Source organism: Barbus barbus (assembly GCF_936440315.1).
Source record: "Barbus barbus genome assembly, chromosome: 35".
Classification (NCBI taxonomy): domain Eukaryota; kingdom Metazoa; phylum Chordata; class Actinopteri; order Cypriniformes; family Cyprinidae; genus Barbus; species Barbus barbus.
Window position 1 is genome coordinate 12,106,596 of NC_136763.1, and position 16,753 is coordinate 12,123,348.

Here is a 16,753-nt window from a genome sequence, read left to right on the forward strand (position 1 = left end):
TACCTGGCTTCATGTGCTCTGCATCTTATTATATGAAACCATTGCAAGATACTTTTTTGAAAAAGTTCAGGAAATTCAAAGTGCAGTTATCTTTTAAGTAAAAAAAGCAAGTTATCTATTGTTGAAGAGCATCATTAAAGTGTTTCATCTTTTATTTCTCTTAGCTCATCTGCAAAAATCCTTTACATGGATTCTGAGCTGTTCCCCGTACAGCAAGCAGAAATAATCAAGATACTGAGATACTGAGAACTAAAATATTGAAAGCAAGACTACAATGCATAATTTTGCTGCACGATTCTTTTTCTTCAGAAACCAAATATTACCTTTTTTTTCAAATGCATCTACAAAACAAAATTCTCTGTGACTATGATGACAATAACAACAACAACATTATTCAATGAACCTGTTTTTGAAGATTTTTTTTTTCAACTTTAAGAATATGAGAAATTTTATGAGAAATGTCATAACAGATTGGAATGACATTCAAATAAAATTGTATTGCAAATAAATCTCTTTACGTTTTACTAAATGTTGTTCAACTTGAGTTCAACATTTCTCAGGACGGTAAACAGATGAGTTTTAGCTAAATATGTACAGTCAAGACTATTCCAACTTTATTGATGGGTCCCTCAAATGCATCTGTGAACAGATGAGAAATTATTATACAACCTTTCACTTCTACTTATTCATAATGTATGGAAGTCCAGCTGTTTCCTGAAGATCAAGTTGGTGAAGTTCCCTTGTGTTTTGGCTGTTGGTATAGAAGAAAACAGACTCCGCTGTTGTGTCGTTCCACTCTGCCATTTTGAAGACCCTGGAGATAAAAAAATTCGAAACTTAATCATATTTTAAGGTGTCCTTGTTACACTTTACATGTACTAACTATTATAATAACAATAAATAATGCATAAGAAAGTAATCCTAAACCAAACCCTAATCCGAACCCTAACCAAATAGTAAGTACATGTAATTAATTAATATTACTCAGTACTTACATGTATAATTACACTATAACAAGAACACCTTAAAATAAAGTGTAACCATATTGCAGTGGTTGTACTTGTTACAACATTCTTGATGGTTGGCCTTTCCTTTGTTTCTTATGTCTCCTTTTGTGGTTAAAATCTCATTCATCAAACTGCCAGACTGGCCGAGGCATTATCGTCATAAAGATTTTCCCTGTAACTTTCTTACGGGAAGTGAATTAAGGCTAGGTGGGAGGTACAGGAGTCTCGCATAACAGGAAGTGCACCCAAATCTGCATGTAAAAGTATGGGCCTAACACCTGGTATGAAAGCACACGTCCATGCATACTGTACATTTGCACCCACACACATAGGGGCACATGGATACTCCGAATTAAATAGGTAAGACCTCAGTTCGAGGTTAATCTTCCTTAGATAAGAAGTGCTTTTAGTGTCACATTCTGATTGAAATTGCTTAGTCCCCTTAGGCTTAAATGGAGGAATTGTAATTGACTTGCTCTTATTTACAGACTTCTAAGTGACTTTTAAGCTTTAAATCCTGTCTAGCACAATAAAACTTATTGAATTAAAAGTAATTCTCTTTTAAGTGGATTTCATGGCTGTCTTAGGGATTTCAGTGCATTTTCTTTATTTTTTACTTTCTTTGAAGTGAAACCAGGGAAAAATGTGTAAAATTGAAATAAGAGACAAGAAAGTTTTAAACAAGATAATGGACTCTTTTCACATTTCCAGGTTTGGAACACAGAAGTATAGGAGACCATAGCAAATAATATTTTTCCATTCCCATCAACTTCAACTGCAAAAGACAAATCCACTATTGGATTTCCAAGACTTTCCGAAATAGTAAAAACATATAGAGAGATGGATTGCCATGCATAATTAGGAGTCAGATTTACAGTCACTTCCTCAGCAGCTGTATTAGAAACATCCTTGTACTAATTATTGATTTATTGATTGATTGAAATTGAATGCCATAATAAAGTATAGTCAACGTTACTTTAAATGTTTAAATATTAAATATGATCATCTCAATTCTCGTAATGTGTGTAATGAAAGACGAAAAACAAAATATTTATTTTGCTGCTTTTTTTTATTTTCATCAAAGAAAAAAAATAGAACCATATTACATGCTGTACATGGAGAGGCATCTATCTATCAAACCTTTTTTTGTCATTTTTGTTTTCTTGCAAGATGGCTACTAAATTAAACTTAACTCTTTAAATTAAAAATGAAACTTAACTCATTAATACATTGCCACTGAACAGCATTCCAGCAGAATTGTACATTAGAATGAGGCGATTATTTTTCGCTGTTAGTTAATCCACACTCAGTGTCACATTCCCACAAAGAAGTGCTGTATATAGGTGCACAACCTTCTGAATGGCCAGTGGACAAATGATTGCCATAAAAACCGTAACATCAATCCTGTGGATCTTAAGCCACAGGGCCATTGAGAAAGTAATGTTAACACACACTGTCATGCAACAAGGTATTCCCCACTCCAAGGGAAATATCTGGAAGCAAAATCGTCAAGATACGGTGAGGGTAAACAAGGAATATAAAAAGTCCCATTGTAATTTTTTCCCCATGTCTGAGTCAAGACGTTTGCTCTGAGATCTGGTGTGCAATTTATGCAGGAGCAACAGAGGACACTTCTGTTTTGGATGTGGACACCTCGGAGCCATCATCCACCTTCTTTCCAAAGAGCTGCATGATGCATACACGGAACTGCAAAGAAAGACAAATCAAGATTGTTTTGCAAAGTTTTCTCAATGTGCAAAAGGTCTGAGCTCTGTTAAACAGCATTGACCTACCTGTCGGTTCATGAAGACATAAATGATTGGGTTGTAGATGGTGGCGCTCTTGGCAAAGTAGGCAGGCATAGCTGCTGCCAGTGGGTGGAAGGCATATCCTGGGTTTGCAGCAGCAAAGCAGGCGAAGAAAGTGTAAGGTCCCCAGCAAACACAGTAGGCCAGGATCATGACAACCACCATTCTGGACACTTCCTTTTCTGCTTTCTGTGTGGACTCAGAATCCTTCTGCTGCTGGGCGACCTGTTGGAAAGAAATGATAGAGGCTTAGTGCCTTTTTTACAAACTAGAATAAACTTCTGAAAGCAGTCCAGGAGACCACTTACTGCACGAATGGCCAACCACACAGCAATGTAACAGAGAATGATAACGGCCAGAGGGATAATACAGCAGGTGATCATCAGGACAATCATGTAGGACTGGACACCAGGGTCATCGCTTCCACTGAAGACATCAGGCCCGCAGGAAGTCTTTAGACCATGAGGCCAGAATCTGTGAGAAGATAATGGATTGGAAGATCCACATTAATGCTTGTGTGGAATTTACATGCTTGTCTTACCAGCCAAAGAATTCAACCATTTTATGTTGAACTACTAAGATATTCACCTAGATGTCAACTGTCTTCATTTTGATAATTTAATAATGGATTTTACCTGCTCCAGCCAAAGATGGGAGGGGCACACCAGAAAGCAGACCAAGCCCAGGAGAAGATGATACCACCAGATGCCCACTTTGCATCAAACTTAACATTTCCAAATGGTTTGCAGACAACCACCCATCGTTCCCAAGAGATGACAGTCAAAGACCACAGACCAGCGATACCTGTTGATTGTGTTGTTAGATACTATGAAAAACCTGACAAAGCTTCAATAATGTAAAATATTAAACTTTGATCCAATGCATTTATTTGTGGTTGTGAACAATTATGTCTCTGGGCAGTAACTTACCACATACAGACACGGTGTAGCCCTCAAAAACACACATGGGGTGTCCGAGGATAAAATAGCCGAAAATCTGGTTGATGACACTGATGGTGCTGGCCAAAAGAGTCTCTCCTAGATCAGCTATAGCGAGGTTGACCAGGATCCAGTTAAGAGGGTGACGGAGCTTCTTAAATTTTGCCGTGGCCACAAGCACCAGTCCATTGGTGAAGGTCGAGGCAAGGACCACAAAGAACATCCATACTGTTGCTACGTTGTACACCCATCGAGGGGCAATGTGGTAGTTGGGTCCCTCAAAGGGATCTGGAAATGAGAAATAAAGAGCAGTGATACCATCTTGAAGGAGTTCTCATAACAGCCATTGCAACCAACTCTCATGTTTCTAAAGCTTCTCATTTATCAGTCAAATTGTTCTTTGTCCTGTGTGTTCCTTCTTGCAGGTTACAATCAAACATTTGAAGTTTAATACTATGTCTATAAAAATTTCCTTTCCTATTACTTTGCCACTATTTTGAAACAGTTTAAAGCCCACAAAGCCTTTAACATGGCTTTATGTTAACAGAACATCTATATTTTTTAAATTACTATAATGTGTTGAGAAATAATACAGAAAGAAATACTATAAAGTCTCACCCTTGGTGTTATTGCTGTTGGTATATACAAACACTGCTTCCCTCGTCGTTTCATCTCCCTTTCGCCTGGCTGCAAAGATTGCGTCTCCCCACTGCTCTGCCATTGTTGGCGGTGGTTGTGTAGCCCAAACCTGTAGTTACTTGGCTGTCGTAAAGGTCTGGGCCTTTATGCTTGTACTATCTGCTGTCTCTGGCCGACTCTCACCGACAGACTTTGGGCTTCTGTGAAAGTGCTTTTATACGCGGAAAAGGAGGATGCCCTGGCTTACAGGGTGGAGAATTTTTGAGGTCAAAACAGGTATCAGGAGCAGAACCAAGACTCATTCATTAGGCTTACAGGAGGCCTAAGCCACTGTTCCTTCCTAGGATTGTTGAAGCCATCACAGGCAAACCAAAACAGTGTGCGGTGACATTTGGCATGACCGAACCAGGAGTGATTATAAGGCGAAAGCGCCCTTTGATGCTTTCTAAGTTTTGAGTTTTAGGTCACAGATCACTTTTGCCCTTGACTGAAGCTCTTGGACAGTGTGTCAAGAATGACTTATTAAACATGCATAAGATAATTATTGCAAGTAAAAACAGATGGCATTTTCTGAAACAAAAATAGCATTAGAGTGCTCTGGCTTGTAAACATGCTCAGTCTTCTGGTGCTCAGTAGAACTCTACTTTAGGTTTCAAAAGATGTAAAGAAAGGTTCCATTTTGGGTTTTACAATAAAAAAATTAAGCTTTAAAAGTTTCTAACTGAAATAGCAATAAGGAAATAAAACAAGATTCTAGAGTTAGCATGTATTTTGTATAATGGCCCCTGCTGCCTATTACAGGAGTAAAGAAGCTTTACATTATTTTAAGTTGTAGATTGTATTAATTGGCACATTGCACAAAATACTGCACATTTGCACATTCATATATTATATAATGCATAGCTACATAGAATCTATTGCGTTGCTTCCATTCTATTATATTCCACACTCACATGCACACAAACACACATGCAACATTCAGCACAAAAAGGTTCTTTATGTGTATGTGGTTCTGAGGATATTAATATCATTAAAGAAGCTGTGATTACTTTTTCCAAACATAACATAGTCATAAATATAACTTAAATATAAATGTAACTTTACTGAATACTTTACAGAGTATATTTAAGTCTTAATAAAGGACATGAAAAGTTTCTCAATGATATTAATGTCATTGTACAGTTTATGCCCAACAACTCTTAATCATTACTCTTTCGTGCCAATTCGAAACAATTTCAATAATAATCATCATGTTTTGTGCAGGGTAACTGTAAGTCAGACATCTAGGTTACAGTCCAAATCCAAATCAGCTTATTGGGACAACTGGGGTACCCAGGTACCCTCCACACAGGATCCTAATTAGTATTGACAAGGATGCAGCCCAAACCTTCCTAATCCCACTGGATTGATGGTTCAGTTTAGGGAAAGCAGGGTTTATCTGAAAATCTTGATGAGGTCAGTTTTAATCTCTCCCTGCTTCTAACGATAGGCGTTTTCTTTTCTTTCTTTTTTTCAGTCATCTGCTTCTCCTTCAATTGTAGCAAAGTGGAGCAGGAGGAACTGAATACTAGGACGTGAACGCACCAAACCAGGATGAGGATGGAGTCAACACAAAGACAAGAGCAGTCTGTAAACTTTTTTTCACTCTATCAGTTGTATCCTTGATTTTTAAGAATTGTACTGATATGTATGTTATTCAGATCAGGTATTTGTTCATTATGATCTTTCCTACTTTCTTTAAAGGTGAACTTAATGGAATTAATAGCTTTGGTGTGACTGAGAATCAAGGCTCACTTTTGTGATGTTTTGTTGCTTTCATGGTGTAAATCACAGATATTCAGTGATGTAGTTGAAAAGGATTTTTTCAGAAACAGATGGATCAGAAAATATCATGGAACAGCACTCAGTCAGTCGTATGTCTGGAATTCCGCTAGTTCTGAACTATTCGTGATTGGCAAAAGTTCACTACTAGCAGAACTCGGATATACAACTGAATTCTCAACGAAAGCTCAAGATTAGCACAGTTTGGTCTCACACGGCCTGCCATTGGACAACTGCTATATTCACGGTATATAGTGCTGAATGTGTTTTTAAAAAATACATTTGAATGAAATTAATCCATATAATAGATGTTAATCTAACATGGGCAAAACTTTGCTTTCACTGCTCATAGTTTCTCTAACATCATTTGTGGTTTAATTTCTAGATGAACTACCAAGTTGATCTTGTTCTTCATTTGATTGTGTTAGGCTGGTTTGCAAATGACAAAAGCTAACTTCACATTCTTTCTTTGCAATTTTCTCTTGATTTGGAAGTGATCTATTGGATGAAGTACAAGAAGTTAAGGTGAGTAAGCATGCATGCACAAATAAATAATGTGAGCAATGACATTTATTGAAAACTACTGTATATAAATTTTCATGATTAATTATTAGTGCAATTAGAAAATATACAATTTTATTGCAGCAATTCAATGCAAAGTGGCTTAGCATACTAAATAATATTCTGTCTGACTTTATTTTTCAGACCATCCTTGGATGTGCTACTCCATTTCTTATAACCGAAGAGCTACGAACTGGATTACAACCAGATATATGAGCTACTTCTTTGTTTTCATGTTTTATTTGTGGTAAAATAGTGTGCTCACTACATCAGTCTGTTTAAAACAGGAAGAAATAAGACTAATGTAATGTATTTAATATATAAACTGTTAAAACATATACATTTAACAACACAGTTCTTTCTTTCTTTGCATTTATTGTACATTTTTAATGATAACAATGGACGTCTACTAATTCTACTGCTTTTAACTTGACATTAAAAGCAAAAATTCCTATTGCGTCTATGTTTATTATTTACAATCATTGTAAAACTGTTTTTCACTGGCAGAGTAGTTCTGTCCACAGAATGAGGTTACATTAAGAATGGATTTATTTCTCTGGTGCAACAGAGGAGACCTGGGTGACTTGAGATGAAGTAGAGGCCTCATCATCTTCAATATTTTTGCCACAGACCATCTTCATCATACAGGAACGGAACTGGGTTTCAAAAGAAAAGAGCAGTTATTTTATACATGTTACTTGAAGTGATTAGATATGCCATGTGAACATGGCATTTGGTATTGTAGCCCTGTGGGGGACAAACTTCAACAATTCTTCAAATCTCCACTTAGCACATAATACCATACCTGTTTGTTCATTAAGATGTAGATGACAGGATTGTACACTGTAGAGGCTTTAGTAAGGCAGGATGGTATGGTTGCCAGTCTCAGATCAAATGCTTCATCACGGTGGGAAATTACCCAGAGAGCAAAGCAAGCATATGGTGCCCAGCATACCAAGAAGCCAAACACCATTACCACCACCATCTTTGTCACCTCCCTCTCCGCCTTCTGGGTCGAAGCTGAATCTGCTTGAGCTTTGGCTGCCTGGTGGGACAAACAAGCGATTTTAGACCAACACTACATTAACCCACATACAGTCTCCATCTAGTGGACGCTAACAATGTGTGGCAAAATAATAAAAGATATTTAGAATTTATTCATGTAATAAATACATAATAAATCTTATTTTATCAGTTGTGTTAGGATTTGGACCAACTAGGTTAAAGAATTTAATGTTAGTATGAACCTTACCTTTATGAAAACATAGAAGTGCATTTAATTTTATCAATTGAATGTTCATAATGTTTTCTAATCAAAATAAAGAACAGGAATTAACATAAAATAATATGGTTTTGTGGTTTTAATATTTATTATAATAATTTATTTTTGTATTTTTATAGAAATATCTAAAATGTAACACTGTTTTTCTGTAAAATTCGTCCTCCTCACCCTAACATTTACTCTTTTCTGAAAACATGTACCTTTTACTAATTACTAATTCTGGGGCAGCTTTCGATTGGAAATGAACATTGTACTCACTAATTTGAGTGTGATGAGTAGCTGACCATAACAGAACACGATGGTGCTGAAAGGAACCGCAAAGCAGAAGCAGAACAAAAATATGACGTAGGATTCGTTGTTGTATTTGTTGTTAGTCGTATACCAGTCAGGTCCACAGGAGCACTGCAAACCTTCAGGTATGTACCTGTAAAAGAGATTTCAGTAGACAACTCTGCACACTTGAATTATAATCAGAGGACTTCACTCCTGGAATTGAACTAGTTGGAAGAAAAGGATTTGCTTTCTTCAGGTTCATTCTTATCAATGTATCACAAGCAGTGGGACTTACCGGCTCCAGCCAAACAGCGGAGGGAATGCAGCTGCACTTGCACTAACCCAAGGAAGTATACAGCCAGCTATGGCATGAGGGGTCTTGAAGGTAAAGCTCCCAAGGGGTTTGCAAATGACCAGCCACCTTTCAAACGCCACCACAGCAAGAGACCACAAACTCACCATTCCTGCAAAAACAGAGAAAAAAGCAGTTAAATGATTTATTGAAGCCAACTACAATGAACTACTACAGGCTAACACAGAAGCTTTAAAATAATGTGGACACATGTTGCATTTTACCTCCAATTGATGAAAGGAAGCCCTCAATTTTACATGTTGTCGGCCCGAAGACAAAGTACTTTTTAAAGAAGGAGTAGAATGCTATTGAGGAACCAAAAACGGACACAAACAGGTTAGCAACGGCGAGGTTCACAAGAATATAGTTAAGGTGAGATCTGAGTTTCTTGAATTGAATTGTGCAAACAATGGTAAGGATGTTGATCAATGTCCCTCCGATGAAAAGAAACAACATAAAGGCAGCCATGCCCATGAATACGCCGTGGTGTCCCAGGTGGTCCTGGGGTACCAAAAAAGGGCTATAAGCTGTGGCGTTGTTGACATCTAAATGGATGGGGATGTAGAAGTCATCGTGAAACTCTGGTACTTGCTTCATCTTGCTTGAAACTGGCAACCACTCCACCGAGAACGCTGCAACGCCTTGAAGCTTATATCAGTTGTGTTATTTCCTTCGCAGATTACTTCAGAATCGCAAAAAAATTAAGTCTAACCCGTATCGATGTAAATTCTCTCTTCATTGATGACCAGATGAAGCCTCCCTCAATCAATTTCCAAGTGATCCTTCTTTTATAAGGATTCAAAAGATATCTTTTTGCTCCTCCCAAATGGTCTTAATGGAAGGATTTGTGTTTTGTTGTCATCTACCAAACACACAGGCACTTGTGCATGCACACATCTGTGTATTGCAAGATACAAAATTCACCTAATCTCATTTCCAACTCCAAAACCTGGCTAATTCGGATCATCCCTTTCACCCTGCAGTGTGGTTCTGTGTTAGCGATGGCAGGTAATCTGCTGCACAGTGCAGCTAATGCAGCTAATCACTTGCTGTTAACCCCTCTTTAATCTGCTTCCCATCGTATTATCTCTAGCTCTGAGCCTGGAATCACCGCCTTTGTGAAGAGCCTCAAATACCTGACAGCTGAAATGCCCTCGACACTCGGTCTGTAGAGGGTTCTTGTGTCAGAGCCGAGAAAAGGACTACATCTTAGAACATCGTATTTCTATATGCTATCTAAACGGGAGTCTATGATAATTTTATAGTTATTAATTAATTATATTAATTAAAGCCAATTAATTCAAGTTAATTAATTATATTAATTAAAGTCAAGAGATCCATTGCACCCACTGTAAATGACAGAAAATGTGCTAATGAAACTGGTACACATTTTTTGTCAATAAATATATTTAATGAGGTTAATAATTTGTTAATAATGTTAATGCGTGTGTGTGTGTATACACACTCACTGGCCACTTTATTAGATACACCTTGCTAGTACCGGGTTGGACCCCCTTTTGCCTTCAGAACTGCCTTAATTCTTCGTGGCATAGATTCAACAAGGTGTTGGAAACATTCCTCAGAGATTTTGGTCCATATTGACATGATAGCATCACGCAGTTGCTGCAGATTTGTCGGCTGCACATCCATGATGCGAATCTCCCTTTCCACCACATCCCAAAGGTGCTCTATTGGATTGAGATCTGGTGACTGTCGAGGCCATTTGAGTAAAGTGAACTCATTGTCATGTTCAAGAAACCAGACTGAGATGATTTAAGTTTTGTGACATGGTGCATTATCCTGCTGGAAGAAGCCATCATAAAGATGGGTACACTGTAGTCAATTGCTTCTCTGTAGATTTTTGTAGATTGGAGAAACTAGCACCAGCATGTGCATAATGCCATTTTTTGGGGACAGTTTCTAAAGGTATTTATTTATCTGCCTCTTTCTATTAAGCATTTACCTCCCAGTTTTATTACATTTATTCCTATTTCACTAGATTTTTAGATTTTAGAAGGGTTTTCAAACTGTGGGTTGCAGAGTGCTGTAGCAAAATTTGCATTTCAATGATACGCACACACATACTCAGTTTAGTCTAGGGCTGCACGATATACCAACATTACTCATGAATTGCAATATTGCTTAGTGCGATTTTCGAATCGCAAAGGCCGCGATTTAAAACATACGTTGTATGTTTTGAAGTGCGAGCATTCACTAGTTGTAACACCAGAGAGGGTCTCACTATTAAGAGGCCCAGTCCGCATTAGGCTATTAATGAGAAGAAACTCACTCACTCCATATAAAGAGTAAGTTGTTTTCGTTCCTACATATGCATTTGTTTGCCTCCCAATAAAGAAATGGTATGTAAAAAACATTTTACTTGTATGGGGTGAGCGGGGCACAAATGTGGGGTTAATTGTAACACTACAACATTTAAATATTTCCACACGCTAGCATAACAAAATTTGGAAACATTTCCTATTATTTCCTTGCTTTATCCTTACTAGGCTAGAGAAACTCTTTTGAAGATATCGCTGAACAGCTATTTAATCATTGCAAAAGTACATTTCTGGCTGAAACAAATTTGTCATCTTGGTTTGTTTAGGCCTATTTAAAATGAGACACATCTGTTTATTATTTTTACAATTATTTCACAATTGTTTTAATCTCCAAACTGTTTTAGATAATTCTGCTTTGCTTCTTTTGCTTTGCTAAAATAAAAAGTGTTGGGTTGTGCGCCGCTCTCCCCTACACACACAGACGGATCATGAGCATTTTCTGCGCTAAACCCTGTGATGAGCAACACTCAGCACGGATTACATTTCAAATACTCATCGTAATGTCATTTGTTTTTTGATCTCAAATTATTTGGTGGGTCTTGAAATAGATTAGCCTATACTTGTTTAGGTGGGTCGTGGAATGGAAAAGTTTGAGAACCTCTGTCTCTTAAACCATTCTATTCTACACCGTGAACTGTGTAAGCTTTCCCCCCCTTTTTTTCTGTGTAATTTACTCATTTATACCAATTATTTTCTTCTACCTTTTCCCATAAAACATTTGAATTGCTAATTTTCTTATAACTGATATTATGATTATTATCTACAATATGTCTATATTATCTAAATATTTTTTGCTTCTCGTCCAATTCTTATTCATGTTGTATTAAGTAAAAGCCACTGTCAGATTCAGATGAGAGTTGAAAAGTCAATTCTAGGCAAGTCTGGGTGCTCTTGTCTACGGCTTGAGCTTGTAGAATTAGATGCATTAGGCATGTGATGATCATCAGATATCTTTTCACTTTTTTTTCTGCTTCTCTGATGAAAGAATGTGAGCTTCTTGCTTATCTCTTTTTGGGTTGTCATCAGTTTGCACTTCATCTTGTGTCACTGGTCTCTTCTTGTCACTTCTTCCTGAGTTGTCTGCTTGTCGTTTCCTTTTCTTTCCACTTCCTCTTTTCCATTTGTTGGCCCACAACTGCTCCAAAGTATTTTGATCATCTTATTAGCCATCTCCCATCAATCATTTCATCTTCACCAGGGTGACTCTTTGCGAGTCGTTGCAATGGTCTTTCCCTCGTTGGCAAGGGAGGGTCGTTACTAGCACGCCCTTCATCCCTCACTTCATGCTGTGTGGGGTTGTTGAAGTGGTTCTTATTGGTGGAGCAAACCATTCCCTGGCCTTGATAGAATTGCAGTCACCTGTAAATGGAAACCTTCACAGTTTTTGTTAGTGATATCAAGCATGCTTATTTGCTCATCTGGCCAGTCGTCTTTTTTGGTGTGACCTGTGGAAATTTTATGATGGTTGAGGGTTGTCCTGGCCCCTTTTTTGAGCTCTCACAAATACATTGCTGTCAATACAATGAGTATAGGGCTAATACCCATTTTCTATAATATAATAAAGAATTTGGTTTTACTCAGTTTTACTCAGTTATCTGCATCCTTATTGTTTTTCAAATTATTTCAAATTTATTCTCAACAATTTACTAATTCATTTATCTTTTTGTTTTATGAACTGAGTTCCACTATATCACTAGATAATTTCCTGGGCCTATCTTGCTCAGTAGCATAGGCATTTTGACCTGGAAAACACTCAACCCACGTTAATTATGTTAACATTCAGAAAGATAATATTTCATACTTTTGACACAGAATCAGCTCCATCATGATATGCTGAAAAGAAAGTTAGATATGGGGTGGACAGAGTAAGCTTGCTTTGCCTTCCCATTAATGTGCTGGGCAAGTGTGGCACTGTTTTTCTTTCTGCCACAACAATGACCTAGGTCCTGACCAGGAAACTTAACCAAATTCATCCATGGTCATTATTTTACTGGGAATAATTTACCCTGTGGGCCCACATATTAAAATTTGCATACAGCTGTTTTGGCAAAATTATTAATTTGCCTCAGTGTCTCACCAGACACCTTCTTTCACTCCACAACACCATCATTCACGCTCTTTCACTGCCCCCTTATGGCCAAAACTTATTTTTCTCTGTGAGATCTCAGCAGATTGTGAACTGAATGATTTTAGCTGTGGAATGCCACGGATTCTAAATAGGATAACACAAACTTCTTTTTCATTACACTGTATTGAGCGTAGACCTGGTAGCATTCCACATAGTTGCTGGATGTCATAATATGCAACTGGACAATGTCAGTCACTATAAGGTTTAATGTAACACCACAGTATAAACCTCTTTTTTTTCTCTCTAACACAATCTAATAGATTAAGTGGTTTAGAATAATTGATTTAGGCATTGGGCAATTGAGACAGCCAATTGTAATTTCACTTGTTTGTCACTTGTGTGTGTAATTTAAAGTTTAGTCACATACTTTTTGTTATTGCTCATGAGCTACTTTGAGAAGAGGATTGGAGATCTCTGCATAATCTAGGATCCATGGCCATCAACATTTCTATCTTGTTACTCCCAGTGATGACAGCATACAGTATGTGATTTAATGATTTTGGAACTTTGTATTTATTATTTTTTCTAATTATTTTATTCAATCTAGCCCTAGAAAATTACCATTAAACAAAATGGAGTGACCAGTATTTTTATTTTATCAGCTATATTTTCCTAATATACATCTTGTCTACCCTTTTTTTACTTAAAATTTGTTTTTGTTGTTGTTTTTTTTCTTTTCCCCAAAGAGTTCAGTATTGTTTTAAATATTCAGTTGTGCATTTCCCCTTAGTTGGTTAATGAAATAGCCCTCACTGTGCCAAATCCAGCTCCATTTTTATCTGATTGGTGAGTCAAGCACCCACTTCTATCTGTCAAAATTCCCTTTTTTTAAGACATAAGGCTGGACTGGTACCTACTGAAAAGCAGATTGAGAATGTTAGTTAAAACACAGAATTCAGAGAACTGCTGGGAGACCTGTGAATAATCAAGATTAATACAGTTAATAAAATAACAAACTTTGAAACAGTCTCTATAGTGATCAAATAAATATGCAGCACCTGTGTACGCCAAGGGAAGGGATGGAAGTCCTTCTGTTTAGATCATCAGTCTGTTGAAGCTGTTTGGCTGTTGCACTGGGTCGTCAGTCTGTGATGGCACTCAAAGGTCTAATGTTGTGGTGTATGGTCGCCGTTGTTTCTCTGCCTCTCCTCAGTCTGGCTTTTGATTGATCCTGCCAGTTTTGCATTTTAGGATGTTCTCATTACGCTTAGGAAAAGTCTCAAGTGAAAGATTCACCTTTTCCTGCTTTAAGTCAGCCTTTCTCCATGCAGAAGTGTTCACTCCTCTTTCAGGAGGGGAGTTGACAATCCATCAGCCCCTCACTCTTCTTCTCTCTGCAGCTGAGTCTTTGCTTCTTTGTCGCATAATTAGACAGACTCCAGTTCTTTGCTTCCTTTTGTCAAGTTCCAGAACTTCTGTTCCAGAAGCCATCTGAAATTTTTAACACTCAGAGACTGCATTAATCAAATTGAACCTTTTATTTGTAAACTCTGACCAAATTGTGTCTGTGCAATCTGCTCTTTATCTTATTTTCACTTTTCAACCATCTCTTTCAATGGTTTATTAATAAAAAAATAGGTTAAATAAAAATAAATAAATAACATAAATAAATAAAAAAGTTTCATCTGGTTAAAAACAGCAGTTCCCTTATTCTATTTTAGTCAAGCAAGTTCTTCATTGCAGAAAAACAGCAAGCAGTTTTTTCTTTACAAAATGCAGAAAGCAGCTACCTTTATTATCTATGTATACTACAATAAAACAAAAGAATCCTTAATTCTACAACAGCATGACATGCGTATGGTAAAACTAAAGACTTCAATCATAATTTTTCTTCTATAATTGCACACATGGTTCAGAATAATCTAGTAATGGTGGATGAATTTTCCCAACCAACATAAAACACCTGTGCAATAATCATGCTGTCTAATCAGCATCTTGATATGTCACATCTGTGAGGTGGATGGATTATCTCGGCAAAAGAGAAGTGCTCACTAACACAGATTTAGACAGATTTGTGAACAATATTTGAGAGAAATAGGCCTTTTGTGTTCATTGAAAAAGTCTTAGATCTTTGAGTTCAGCTCATGAAAAACCGTGGCAAAAACAAAAGTGTTGCGTTTATAATTTTGTTCAGTGTATACAGTATATATATATATATATATATATAATCTTGCTACGTGTACTGCGTTAGGCTAGCTGAGATACTTGCATGTTGTTGCTGTTTTGTTGGTTTTAATTGCTTCTATTGTCCTCATTTGTAAGTCGCTTTGGATAAAAGTGTCTGCTAAATTAATGTAAATGTAATAATCACACTAAAAGTGACTATACAAAACCTATACACTGTAAAAAATGATATGATCAGTAATTAATGACAACCTTTTTTTTTTTACATTAATTCATGAAAATAAATTGAGCAATTTCAACTTTTTTATATAAGTTTTTTAAAAAAAGTTGAAATTATTACTTTAAAAATTTATGGCAGCAACTGGTTTTTGAAATAGATGGAACATTTTTACAGGGATACAAGAAGAAAACTAATTTACAGAATGGAGTCGTAGAATAAAGCCGAAGTTTATTTGTACCTTATTGGTTTTGTTGCTTTAATGAGTAGCAAACCTTAGATTTGAATTAAAGCCTTCCGGCTCATAATACTCCTCTGAGCCAATCAGTCCCTGAAAAGTAAACAGCAGATTTCCCATACAACCACGTAGCAAAGATAACGAAACATTCATCACCAGTATATGTACTTACTGTGAATATACACTGTTAGCAATTGATAAAATTTTTACAATAAATTTTACAACAACGCATTGTATTCATGTTTTTGCTGTAAATGCAAATGCATGATGGGAAATTTACGGACAGTCCTGTAATATTATTGTAACTACACTGTAAAAGCATTACGGTACCAGAAGTATTTAATCCTTTTTGGAAGAAGGAACACGTCTCAGGTATGGGTATGTAACATACTATTTCATAAGTCTATGGATATATTAATACGGTGATCTGAGTGAGTGCTGATTGTTTCAGTGGTATATTTTCAGATTTCTCTTGAACTGTTATATCTAAACATCAACTCCTCGTCTCGCTTGGAACATCGACGGAGGTGAAACGGAAAAAGGTAACGTTAATACATGCAAAACCACCACAATGTCGACAGCTCAAATAACGATAGCATCATTACCGTAAGCCCATAGACTGTAAAAATAAGCATTACTCCGTTCAGCTTCCTTAGCTCAGGTTATTATTGCATTACATATGCTATCGGACAGGCTATTGTAAGGTTATTATGACTTCTGTTTTGTAGCTTGTAGATGTTACGGTCACTGAATGAACACAAGCAAACAGTTGAAATATGGGCTTTACTTAAACGTCAGTGCTGGTATCTTCTTCACTTCATTTACATGGACATCAGTAATCTAATTATTTACCTTACTCTGAATAAGACAATATTATGATTGTGTTTACATGAGATCCTTTACATAGATCGATTAATGGCACACGTCATTATGTCACCATGCGACGCCATCCGATGTCCCCTCCAGAATTTCTCGTATAAACATATAGTTTGTCTTCGTGATGATGCCATATACAGTATTGGGTGT

The 16,753-nt window shown here is 36.8% G+C and overlaps 2 protein-coding genes across 3 annotated transcripts; both read right to left on the bottom strand.

The window, feature by feature from the left end:
- Window positions 1–2,041: 2,041 nt before the first annotated feature.
- Window positions 2,042–4,583, bottom strand: LOC306855186 (red-sensitive opsin-like). Of its 2 annotated transcripts, XR_013782908.1 has the most exons (7): window positions 4,372–4,579; window positions 3,745–4,041; window positions 3,451–3,619; window positions 3,124–3,289; window positions 2,801–3,040; window positions 2,390–2,714; window positions 2,084–2,243 (listed from the first exon to the last, which is right to left on the bottom strand). XR_013782908.1 is itself a non-coding variant. In XM_079393674.1 (6 exons), the coding sequence occupies exons 1-6, from the start codon at window positions 4,472–4,474 to the stop codon at window positions 2,616–2,618; spliced, it is 1,074 nt and encodes a 357-aa protein (XP_079249800.1). In that variant the 5' UTR covers window positions 4,475–4,583; the 3' UTR covers window positions 2,042–2,615. The 2 variants fall into 2 exon arrangements, 1 of the variants encoding a protein (XP_079249800.1); XM_079393674.1 differs by having other exon boundaries at window positions 2,042–2,714; window positions 4,372–4,583.
- Window positions 4,584–7,143: 2,560 nt separating this feature from the next.
- opn1sw2 (opsin 1 (cone pigments), short-wave-sensitive 2) lies at window positions 7,144–9,278 on the bottom strand (the record flags this gene model as incomplete). The annotated part of the gene is made up of 5 exons (XM_079393675.1): window positions 7,144–7,430; window positions 7,580–7,819; window positions 8,315–8,480; window positions 8,625–8,793; window positions 8,906–9,278. 5 exons carry the CDS (start codon window positions 9,276–9,278, stop codon window positions 7,323–7,325), a joined length of 1,056 nt encoding a protein of 351 aa, XP_079249801.1. The 3' UTR covers window positions 7,144–7,322.
- Between the last annotated feature and the right edge of the window lie 7,475 nt (window positions 9,279–16,753).

Bases quoted from the DNA above. Each gene is read 5' to 3' on its own strand.
- LOC306855186 (XM_079393674.1), bottom strand. From the start codon at position 4,474: ATGGCAGAGCAGTGGGGAGACGCAATCTTTGCAGCCAGGCGAAAGGGA. The intron at 4,042-4,371 runs GTGAGACTTTAT...TCTCATTTCCAG, and splicing joins CAACAGCAATAACACCAAGG to ATCCCTTTGAGGGACCCAAC. The intron at 3,620-3,744 runs GTAAGTTACTGC...CACAATCAACAG, and splicing joins CTACACCGTGTCTGTATGTG to GTATCGCTGGTCTGTGGTCT.